This window comes from Lipophrys pholis (assembly GCF_963383615.2).
Source record: "Lipophrys pholis genome assembly, chromosome: 12".
NCBI lineage: Eukaryota > Metazoa > Chordata > Actinopteri > Blenniiformes > Blenniidae > Lipophrys > Lipophrys pholis.
Window position 1 is genome coordinate 31,397,128 of NC_137641.1, and position 11,979 is coordinate 31,409,106.

At 51.2% G+C, this 11,979-nt stretch overlaps 1 protein-coding gene across 6 annotated transcripts in view; it reads left to right on the forward strand.

Moving 5' to 3' along the window:
- The first annotated feature begins 609 nt into the window (after positions 1 to 609).
- Positions 610 to 11,979, forward strand: part of plpp1a (phospholipid phosphatase 1a) — a 26,920-nt gene continuing 15,550 nt past the window's right edge. For 2 of the 6 annotated variants that reach the window (XR_013935873.1, XR_013935874.1), the window contains exons 1-2: positions 809 to 1,087; positions 9,783 to 9,937. Coding sequence is in view for 3 of the 6 variants with exons in the window: in XM_080477562.1 (XP_080333688.1) it covers positions 1,030 to 1,087; positions 9,783 to 9,937 (213 nt within the window). In the remaining 3 variants the exon portion in view is untranslated. Of the gene's footprint in view, positions 1,088 to 9,782; positions 9,938 to 11,979 lie in introns of all 6 variants that reach the window. The other 4 variants (XM_080477562.1, XM_080477563.1, XM_080477564.1 and 1 more) reach the window with 4 other exon arrangements.

The window sequence follows — 11,979 nt, forward strand, 5'->3', positions numbered from 1 at the left end:
ATTTGTGAAGTACAAACTCTAAGTCAGGGGTGTCAAACATAAAAATATATATATATATATTTTAAATTCTTATGGTATCAGTACAGAGAGGAATTCTGGATATGGAGTCAGTTCACTGTTTTCCGCAGGAGTCACTGTTTCTAGTTTCAACTGGAGAGAAGTGTAGCACCCTCTTTAAACACTAGAGGGCGCTGCTGGTACATCAACCGGAGAGAAGTGTAGCACCCTCTTTAAACACTAGAGGGCGCTGCTGGTACATCAACCGGAGAGAAGTGTAGCACCACTCTTTAAACACTAGAGGGCGCTGCTGGTACATCAACCGGAGAGAAGTGTAGCACCACTCTTTAAACACTAGAGGGCGCTGCTGGTACATCAACCGGAGAGAAGTGTAGCACCACTCTTTAAACACTAGAGGGCGCTGCTGGTACATCAACCGGAGAGAAGTGTAGCACCACTCTTTCCCCGGCTTTCCCCGGCTGCACGAGCTCCGCAGCGGGCAGGTGTCCTCACGACCCCCCCGGGCCGCCGTGGGAGGGAGCGGAGCTTTTATATGCTGGCTGTAAAAAAAGAAAAAGAACAAATACCCGCCATGACGCGGAGGTTTCCTACAGTTCAACAACAACAACAACAGGGAGGCGCTTCCTCCTCCCCCTCCTCCTCCCCCTCCCCCTCTTCCTCCTCCTCCTCCCCCTCTTCCTCCTCCTCTTCCTCCCCCTCTTCCTCTTCCTCCTCCCCCTCCTCCTCCCCCTCTTCCTCCTCCTCCTCCCCCTCTTCCTCCTCCTCTTCCTCCTCTTGTCGCCCTCCCACCGCCCTCTGTGGGTCGAACCGAGCCCGGCTTCACTCTGCGTCCTCAAGCCGCCGCTGCAGGCTGTATTCGGGGTGTGAGTGATCCGGAAGCAGCGGGAGCCGCAGCGCAGCCGCAGCGCAGCGCAGCGCAGCCGCAGCGCAGCAGCGACGTCCCCCGGAGGAGCCGCAGCCGCTGCTGGCGCACTTTTCTGGGATTCGATCTGAGGACGCAGCAGAGGAAACATGTTCGAGACCAGAGGAATCCCCTTTGTGGTGCTGGACCTGGTCTGCCTGGTTCTGGGTGAGTCTCCTGATCAGATGAAGAAGAAAAGCACCTGCACTGTGCTCCTCTCATATAATCTCATATAATCTCATATAATCTCATTTCATTGTAATTCTCCTCTTCCCCTGTTGAGCCTGGCCGTGAGGAAGGGAGGGGTGACTAGTCCACTTCACTCACTTCACACGGTTTTAACCTTTTAGCTTCTCTTTTAATCTCATCATTGTTTGGTCGCTGATTTTCATGTTTGTCTCTTTTATGATGCAGTTTTTTAGTATGAACTAAGGTGGTAATGGCCCTGAAAGTTACTTATTCTTAGTATGAGTACTATTCCAACACTTCATTTTACCTGAATTCAATTGCCTTGTTTATAACAAAGCTTTATCTTAATTATTGGCATGTGTAATCCCTAAAGGAATAAAGTAATTCTACTCTCAAACATCTGAGAGGATTCTCACTGTAAAGTTTATAAAAGTTGCACAACAAGCGGTTTTGTATGTATAGTTTTGTATTTGATGGAGGATTCTTTTCTTTCTTGGCTACAGAATGTAAAAATACTCTTAAGAAGTGTTTGTGATAAATAGTTGTGTATTTCTATATTTTGTACATTTTACAAATAAAACAATAATGCCAGTACTACTAATATGAGAAAAACTATTAATGATCATAACAGTAATACTACTACTACTAATGTAATAATAATAGTAATAATAAGATAATAGGAATAACCAATCATCAGTAATAATAATAATAATAATGTATATTTTCTCTCAGTAATAACTTATGATTTTAAAAATCACGTAAATTAAAAAGGAAGAAGTGACGAAAATACTTAGAGCTTCAGAAGTCGCTGTGCCCTGCCCCGTGATACCCCACCCCATGATGCCCCACCCCGTGATGCCCCACCCCGTGATGCCCTGCCCCGTGACACCCCACCCCATGACGCCCCACCTCGTGATGCCCCACCCCGTGATGCCCTGCCCCGTGACACCCCACCCCATGGCGCCCCGCCCCGCCCCGCCCTGCCCTGCCCCGTGATACCCCACCCCATGACGCCCCGCCCCGCCCTGCCCTGCCCCGTGATGCCCCGCCCCGTGACACCCCACCCCGTGACGCCCCACCCCGTGACACCCCACCCCACCCCACCCCATGACGCCCCGCCCCGCCCTGCCCTGCCCCGTGATACCCCACCCCATGACGCCCCGCCCCGCCCTGCCCTGCCCTGTGACACCCCACCCCGTGACGCCCCACCCCGTGACACCCCACCCCGCCCCACTCCGTGATACCCCACCCCGTGATGCCCTGCCCTGTGACGGCCTGCCCCATGACACCCCACCCCATGACACCCCACCCCGCCCCACCCCATGACGCCCCGCCCCACCCCATGACGCCCCGCCCCGCCCTGCCCTGCCCCGTGACACCCCACCCCGCCCCACCCCATGACGCCCCGCCCCGCCCTGCCCTGCCCCATGACGCCCCGCCCCGCCCCACCCTGCCCTGCCCCGTGATGCCCCGCCCCGCCCTGCCCTGCCCTGCCCCGTGATGCCCCGCCCCGCCCTGCCCTGCCCCGTGACACCCCACCCCGCCCCACCCCATGACGCCCCGCCCCGCCCTGCCCTGCCCCATGACGCCCCGCCCCGCCCCGCCCTGCCCTGCCCCGTGATGCCCCGCCCCGCCCTGCCCTTGTCATGACTTCCAGTCCAAATTCTCCTGGGATTTATCTTATTTATCATATATCCTTGATTAAGTTGCAGTTAAGCATGAGTAAAATTACTTTACTTAACAAATACTCTTAAAAGTACAAATACTGCAAATTGCTACTTAAAGTATTATGAACAAAGTAGATCGATATGATGTTCACCTTGATTCCCACAAGAAATGACTGGAATCATAGAGTTAGAAAGAGTCGTGAATATTTATACTATATTTTACTTTTAATTTACCTGTATTGTATCTGCATGTCTCAGTCAAAAAGAAAGTAGTATATAAAAGTTACACTACCACAAGTACTTTTGTAAACAAATCCTGATATCATTTGATACGAAGGGTTGAATATTAATTGTTCTTGGTCTTTGATGCTGTTTGAACCCGTCGGTAACAGAGGTACCCTAACTTAAGTTAGGATACCTTAAAGATGCTTCCCAGAGTCATTTAGATATTTATCTGAAGTACAAAGTGTGTGAGCGCTTGTTTGAGTCCAGTAAGAGATGTTTACAAGAAAAATAAGAAATCATTGTGAGAGGAACAGTATTTTTAAACTGCTGCATTGTTATTCTCGTGTTTTTATTTGTTTCTCTTTGAAAAAGCAAATAGTTCACGTAGTGTTAGTTAAAATGGTTGAACAAAAAGTTTAGTTATGAGATGGTGGTGTACCCCAGGGAAGCCTGTTGGGGCTCCTTCTGTTTTCATTGGATCTTTCTAATCAATCAAATCCCATCTTTTCCTCTAAAAGGATTTTTTTACACACTCACGTCACTGATCTGTCGCTAATTTACTAATTTAGTACGTTTCCTTTGTGACATTGCACAACTTTTCCAGTTGTAAGCTTCAAAACTAAACTAAACTTCAGCGCCAGTAAAATCACTGGATCTGTGCTAATCTGACTGAAGACGTCCCCCGATGCTGGATTACAGAACTCATCGTTCATTTTATGGCTTTCAGGCACATTTAGGCCACAAAACCTTAAAATCAGATTTCCTGGGCTCAGTTTATGACGCTTGTGAGAAGCTTTCACAATAAAGGAGCTTCAGAGTGGAAAGTGACCACATGTTTCAACAAGTGGCACGCCGTCACACAGCAGGTCTGAAACTGCCCCGAGCCCCCGACCCCCCGACCCCACGAGCCCCCGAGCCCCCGACCCCCCGACCCCACGAGCCCCCGAGCCCCCGAGCCCCCGACCCCCCGACCCCACGAGCCCCCGAGCCTCCGGAGCCCTCGAGCCCTCGAGCCCCCGACCCCACGAGCCCCCGACCCCCCGACCCCCCGAGCCTCCGGAGCCCTCGAGCCCTCGAGCCCTCGAGCCCTCGAGCCCCCGACCCCCCGAGCCCTCGAGCCCCCGACCCCCCGATCCCCCCGAGCCTCCGGAGCCCTCGAGCCCTCGAGCCCTCGAGCCCCCGACCCCCCGAGCCCTCGAGCCCCCGACCCCCCCGACCCCCCGAGCCTCCGGAGCCCTCGAGCCTCCGGAGCCCTCGAGCCCCCGACCCCCCGACCCCACGAGCCCCCGACCCCCCGACCCCCCGAGCCCCCGAGCCCTCGAGCCCTCGACCCCCAGACCCCCCGACCCCCCGACCCCACGAGCCCCCGACCCCCCGACCCCCTGTCCTGCCACATGTGATCACTTCTACTATTGTTTCTACCGTAACGCTTTATTTTGTAATCGGTGCTCCAGCGGCTCTTCCACGTGATCACGAATGCTGGATTTGTACGATGACTCATAAAGGGTTAGTTTCCCGTTGCAGAGCGTCATGCCGCTCTCAAAATAAAAGATTTCCCTCTGGGACGAAATGTTCTGCAGCTGCAGGGAGCGATCTTTTCCACAAAGACAAGAATAGCCTGTTTGGAAAATATTTGTTGAGTTTTATGATTCCAAAAGTTGTTTTTTCTTTCAAAACACACTAATGTGTGAAAAATCTACCTCAAGTAGCTCACATTGTTTCCATAGCAACGGCAAAAACAGTGAGAATGATGTAGTTAGCACACCAGGCCACTAGTTGGTGCTGTTGGTTGTTTATGTAATGAAGCCACACACACACACACACACACACACACACACACACACACACACACACACACACACACACACACACACACACACACACACACACACACACAGCAGAGAACAATGAGCTAGAGCAACAGGAGAACACAGACATGGTGACTGTCAAAATAAAACTACCAAGTCCAGGATAATCTGGTGTGAGAGTCATGACCCCACACAGACAAACATTGTCCATCCATCATCCATCCATCCATCATCCATCCATCATCCATCATCCCTCCATCTCCTCCCTCTTCTCCGTTTCCGGGTGGTGGGGGTGTCAGTCTGAGCACCGTCACCCAGATCACATTGCACCATGAAGAACCTTCCTGCAGGTGGAGAGCCCACAGGAAGGTGGAGAGCCCACAGGAAGGTGGAGAGCCTACAGGAAGGTGGAGAGCCCTCAGGAAGGTGGAGAGCCCACAGGAAGGTGGAGAGCCCACAGGAAGGTGGAGAGCCCACAGGAAGGTGGAGAGCCCACAGGAAGGTGGAGAGCCCAGAGGACGGTGGAGAGCCCACAGGAAGGTGGAGAGCCCAGAGGACGGTGGAGAGCCCACAGGAAGGTGGAGAGCCCACAGGAAGGTGGAGAGCCCAGAGGACGGTGGAGAGCCCACAGGAAGGTGGAGAGCCCTCAGGAAGGTGGAGAGCCCAGAGGACGGTGGAGAGCCCACAGGAAGGTGGAGAGCCCAGAGGACGGTGGAGAGCCCACAGGAAGGTGGAGAGCCCAGAGGAAGGTGGCACCCAGGGGAAGGTGGAGAGCCCACAGGAAGGTGGAGAGCCCAGGGGAAGGTGGAGAGCCCAGAGGAAGGTGGCGCCCAGGGGAAGGTGGAGAGCCCACAGGAAGGTGGAGAGCCCACAGGAAGGTGGAGAGCCCAGAGGAAGGTGGAGAGCCCAGAGGAAGGTGGAGAGCCCACAGGAAGGTGGAGAGCCCAGAGGAAGGTGGAGAGCCCACAGGAAGGTGGAGAGCCCAGAGGAAGGTGGAGAGCCCACAGGAAGGTGGAGAGCCCACAGGAAGGTGGAGAGCCCACAGGAAGGTGGAGAGCCCACAGGAAGGTGGAGAGCCCAGAGGAAGGTGGCGCCCAGCGGGGGACATGAACCCTCTACCTAGAGACTGAGAGTCTGACGCTCTACCAGCTGAACTCTCCGGGGATCAAACATTGTTGTTCTTTCCTCAAAACACAAAAAAGATTTTGCGTTTTCTCCTCAATTAATTGAGGTACATTTCACCCTAAATATGTGGTATTGTAGTATTCATGTTCTTTATCACTATTAATCCTAATTCTAAACGGTTATCAGACTCCAACTGAAGATCAAACCAGTTTTAGATTCGGTTTTTGATGGTGAACCTTCCAGATGTTCTGTACGTTGCTCCAGAGCAGTGCAGTGAGCAGCCCTGGGATTAAGTCGACTGATTGAATTAGATTATTAGATTACAGCCAGGAATCTGCGAGGAGACAGAGGCTGCTCTCCGCAGTGCTGCACTGCTCCACACCGTCCCACCTGTACCTGTACCTGTACCTGTACCTGTACCTGTACCTGTACCTGTCCCTGTCCCTGTACCTGTACCTGTACCTGTCCCTGTACCTGTACCTGTACCTGTCCCTGTACCTGTACCTGTACCTGTACCTGTAGTCCAGAGCTGAAGCAGAGGAGCGTCCAGGTGGACCAGTGCAGTGGAAACATCCTGGATGCAGGGTTAAAGTGAGGTGTCCTCTGCTCTCTGGAGCGACGCCGTTACAGGAGGACAGAAGGAGCTCAGTCAGCACCTCCATCTTGTATATGAGCCGTCTTCTTCGCCGCTCTATGATTGTGTTTCCAAGTCGGGGCGTCACACATCAGGCTCGTGGCCAAAACTCTCCGCTAGAAGCTCCAATCTTCCAAACCATCGAGGAAATTTTAAACAATTCAAAGAAAACATTGATTTTCTTCAGAGTAGCGACAGGAGAGCCGAGCTGAGATCTGAGACGTCATGAAAGACATCAAAGCAGCATTTAGCCTTGAAGTCACGCTGTCAGGGGGAGGTCAGAAAAATACCCAGAATGCAACAGCTGCAGGAGAAGGTTAACAGACGGTTCACTGTATTTTGCACCAGGTTTCATTAAGATGTTGAGATTGGACTTGGAATTACTTCTGAAATCAAAACAATCTTCCTCATTGATGGTTGTTGTTACGTTTGTTCACTATGGTGTACCACAGGGTTCTGTTCTGGCTCCAGTAGAATTGTCCATCTAATTCAGGGATGTTTGCTTTATGTTGAGATTATAGTCATTTTCCATAATTCTTGCTTTGCGCCACAACAAAGAAAAAGTTAAGATTAGAATTTAAAGGTTGTTATGGCTCTATGGTCCTGGTCCGGGTGGGATTAGAGAGCATATGGCCTCTGAACTCCAATGTGCCAAACAGTTGCTTCTATTTACAGTCACTCAGGATTAAAGTTCACCTTTTAATGTGAGGATCATGAGATTATCTCTAAGATTAGGATTGATTTGATTTGATGTGCAACAGTCAGAGCCAATGAACTGATGTTATTGTTGTTAATCCAGATTCTGAGGGAGAGAATCTCAGTTTACTACATTGGAAAGATGCAGATTACTCCTCCTTTCTGTTTGTGTGAAGCTGTTTAGCTGCAGTTATTCTAACGTGTGTGTGTGTGTGTGTGTGTGTGTGTGTGTGTGTGTGTGTGTGTGTGTGTGTGTGTGTGTGTGTGTGTGTGTGTGTGCGCGTGCGCGTGCGCGTGCGTGTGTGTGCGTGCGTGCGTGCGTGCGTGCGTGCGTGCGTGCGTGCGTGTGTGTGTGTGCGCGTGCGTGTGTGTGTGTGTGTGTGTCGTCTGCAGCTGCTGCAGCCCGTCAGGTCAATGTGTATGTCCTCACTCATTAAGTGACCTTTGACCTTTGCCCTCTGCTTTAATGTGCAACGGTCCAATCATGTAGAGGAATGAGGGCTGACAACCAATCAGCACAGCCTGTTATCTTTGTGATGCTTTAATCTGGAGGCGGTATAGACGGTATTCCCACCAACAGCCTGTCCTGGTTGTGTGTGTGGTTCCTGCTCGCTGCCTTGCCTGAAGGATATTTCTGTTCTATGAATTAATCTGATGGAATGTGCGGCCAGCTGATCCGACTGGCCGGTGGAGCCTGGAGCAGCTTATCGCTCTGCTGAGTGGACCAATGTGGGAGCAGCTCCGTTCAGTCACAGGAAAACCCTCATAGTTCAGGTCCATCCCACGTTTCCTGTCCAGCCAATGAAAGAGCTCCAGAACCTCCACGAGTCAGTTAATCTGAGGCAAACAGCCCAATCTCATAAATAACTTTGAATTGAAAGTTTTTCTTTGTTGTTGTGCAGAATACAATACATGTAGTGAAAATGTCCATATTTCTACAAAACCAAACAATTACTACTGAAAATGACTTCAATTTCAACATAAAGCCCATTTCCATGAATCCAGTGACGTCCTCTCGTATGACAGCGCCGCTCTAGAAGAGATGAAGTTCTCGACATTATATTGAGCCACTGATGAAAATCAAGTTGTGGCTATATATTTCTATACGCTCTGTTTGAGGGGATGAACGGTTGTTCTGGCTGTTCGGGGAGTTTGAGCCTTTGTTCTGTTGCACCGTTGCCCTCCAGCTAAATTCTGCGTTACGCCACAACATTCTCAAGAGAAAACGCAAAACTTTCATTTCAAAACTTTGTGAAAACGTTCCGTCTCCATGGAAACGGGGAAAAACACTCAGGCTCCGTTTCCGTGTAAACTGTATAAACACTGCGAGTAGTAGTGAACAGTTCTGCACATGCTCAGAACAGTTTCCTCCGTCGTGTCATGAATCTCAGTCCACATTCTCCTGGGACTGGGTACTTTTATTTTGACAGTCACGGTAATACCAATCCGACAGGCGGTTTTATTTTGACAGTCACGGTAATACCAATCTGACAGGCGGTTTTATTTTGACAGTCACAGTAATACCAATCCGACTGGTGGTTTTATTTTGACAGTCACGGTGATACCAATCCGACTGGTGGTTTTATTTTGACAGTCACGGTAATACCAATCTGACAGGCGGTTTTATTTTGACAGTCACGGTGATACCAATCCGACTGGTGGTTTTATTTTGACAGTCACAGTAATACCAATCCGACTGGTGGTTTTATTTTGACAGTCACAGTAATACCAATCCGACAGGCGGTTTTATTTTGACAGTCACAGTAATACCAATCCGACAGGCGGTTTTATTTTGACAGTCACGGTAATACCAATCTGACAGGCGGTTTTATTTTGACAGTCACAGTAATACCAATCCGACTGGTGGTTTTATTTTGACAGTCACGGTAATACCAATCTGACAGGCGGTTTTATTTTGACAGTCACGGTGATACCAATCCGACTGGTGGTTTTATTTTGACAGTCACGGTAATACCAATCCGACTGGTGGTTTTATTTTGACAGTCACGGTGATACCAATCCGACAGGTGGTTTTATTTTGACAGTCACGGTGATACCAATCCGACTGGTGGTTTTATTTTGACAGTCACGGTAATACCAATCCGACTGGTGGTTTTATTTTGACAGTCATGGTGATACCAATCCGACTGGTGGTTTTATTTTGACAGTCACGGTAATACCAATCCGACAGGTGGTTTTATTTTGACAGTCACGGTGATACCAATCCGAGTCTGTCCTCTGCTCTAAATTGAAAGTGAGTATTGTGATATTGTGTGATGTTTGTTTTAGTTTGCAGCTCAAGCTTCCTTCGTCTTACGGTGAGTAACGGCGGTAAAAGGTTTGTGGACGGGTGAAGCACGTCCGCCATTTTCTGAGCGTCTCTTGAGGACGATGATCTTCACGTCCCCGGCAGCAGGACGCTCTACCCTTTATTGATTCGTCTTGAAATGAACACATGAACTTGTTGAAGAAAGAAATCCCGCCTCCTTTCCCTCTGTGACCAATCTGTCCCTCCACAGGAGGCCTGCCTCTGGCGGCCTTTAACCTGGGGAAGCTCCGCCCCTACCAGAGGGGCTTTTTCTGTAGTGACGACAGCATCAGGTACCCGTTCCACCATGGCACCGTCACCTCCACGGTGCTCTACACCGTGGGCTTCAGCCTGCCCATTAGCTGTGTGAGTAGGACCGACTCAGGGCGGCTCGCGGGGAAATATGCTGACGCCGCCACGCCCCCATGCCGCCACGCCCCCATGCCGCCACGCCCCCATGCCGCCACGCAACCACGCCCCCAAGGCGCCACGCCTCCACGCCTCCATGCCGCCATGCCGCCATGCCACCACGTCGCCACGCCCCCATGCCGCCACGCCACCACGCCCCCAAGCCCCCAAGCCGCCATGCCACCACGCCCCCATTCCGCCATGCCTTCACACCCCCACGCCGCCATGCCCCCGTGCCGCCACGCCCCCGTGCCGCCACACCCCCACGCCCCCATGCCACCACGCCCCCATTCCGCCATGCCTTCACACCCCCACGCCGCCATGCCCCCGTGCCGCCACACCCCCAGGCCCCCATGCCGCCACGCCCCCACACCGCCATGCCTTCGTGCCCCCATGCCGCCACGCCTCCACGCCCCCATGCCCCCATGCCCCCACGCCGCCCGCCCCCATGCCCCCACGCCCCGTATAATAATAATAAGAATAAGCATCACTGTGGTAATTGGCTGGGTGTGCGCCTGCTGGGGGGCGCCTGCTGGGGGGCGCCTGCTGGGGGGCGCCTGGTGGGTGTGCGCCTGCTGGGGGGCGCCTGCTGGGGGGCGCCTGCTGGGGGGCGTCAGATATTCCCCGCGAGACGAGTCCGTATAAAAGAAGGGAAGCTCAGAGCCCGATCCGGTAGAATGAAGCTGCAGCTCCGTCTCGTCCAGAGCAGGACACTGACGTCCAACCAGACCAGCCGACCCAGACGCCTCGTCAGTCAGATTAATATCAGCAAAACACTGAATTAAACACTTTTTACCCCAAAAACCTTAATGCAGCCAACGTCTGTGGAGCAGAAATACTTCATACTCTGGACAGTATTATGTCCCTCGTTAGTCCTGATGTCTCGGCTTTCAGACGAAACAAAATGAAATGTTACTCGCTAATCTGGGCGTTTTAATTCTCATCCCTACATTTAGGGTCAATTATTCTACTTCACCCATTTGTCACACAATGTTTACACTCCACTCCGTCATCCAGCTCCACCTGGAAGGTGGAGCTGGATGACCTGGAAGGTGGAGCAACTGGAGATTGTTCAACGTTCACAATGGCCGCTGCTGTGAAGGATGTGAGGACAACAGGGAGAACAAATATAATAAAACATAACAAAAGGTAACGATCCCACTTGGTAGGTTTATTTTGACAGTCACCATAATAACTTGGTAGTTTTATTTTGACAGTCACTGTGATAACAATCCAACGTGGTGGTCTGTCCTCTGGAAGGTCCATGTTCTCCTGTTGTTCATGTTTAGAGCTCGTTGTTCTCTGCTGTGTGTGTGTGTGTGTGTGTGTGTGTGTGTGTGTGTGTGTGTGTGTGTGTGTGTGTGTGTGTGTGTGTGTGTGTGTGTGTGTGTGTGTGTGCGTCCATGCATGTGGTTTCAGTACTAAAATGAACAGCACCACCTTGTGGCCTGGCATGCTCACTGCATCATTTTTGAGGTGTGACCTGACATCGTTCTCTAAATCATGTAAACGTGAAACTTTCCTGAAACAGAATCTCTGTTTGACGTTGTCTTGTAGAGGAAGTCCGAGTCTGAAAAGAAAAACAAGGACTTCTCCTCACTTTTCCTTTAGAATCTTTTATTTTCACATCAGGACAGAATCCGTCCGACGAATCTGGAACAGATTAAAACCAGTTTCTCCTCCAGTGAATCCAGACTTTTCCTGTCCCCCAGTTGGATTAAATGCTTTTGTTTTTGACGTCAAGTGTGCTGGATGACTTTAGCATTGCTGCTGTTAATCCAGCGTTAGACGTTCTGCTGCTGTTAATCCAGCGTTAGACGTTCTGCTGCTGTTAATCCAGCGTTAGACGTTCTGCTGCTGTTAATCCAGCGTTAGACCTTCTGCTGCTGTTAATCCAGCGTTAGACGTTCTGCTGCTGTTAATCCAGCGTTAGACGTTCTGCTGCTGTTAATCCAGCGTTAGACGTTCTGCTGCTGTTAATCCAGCGTTAGACCTTCTGC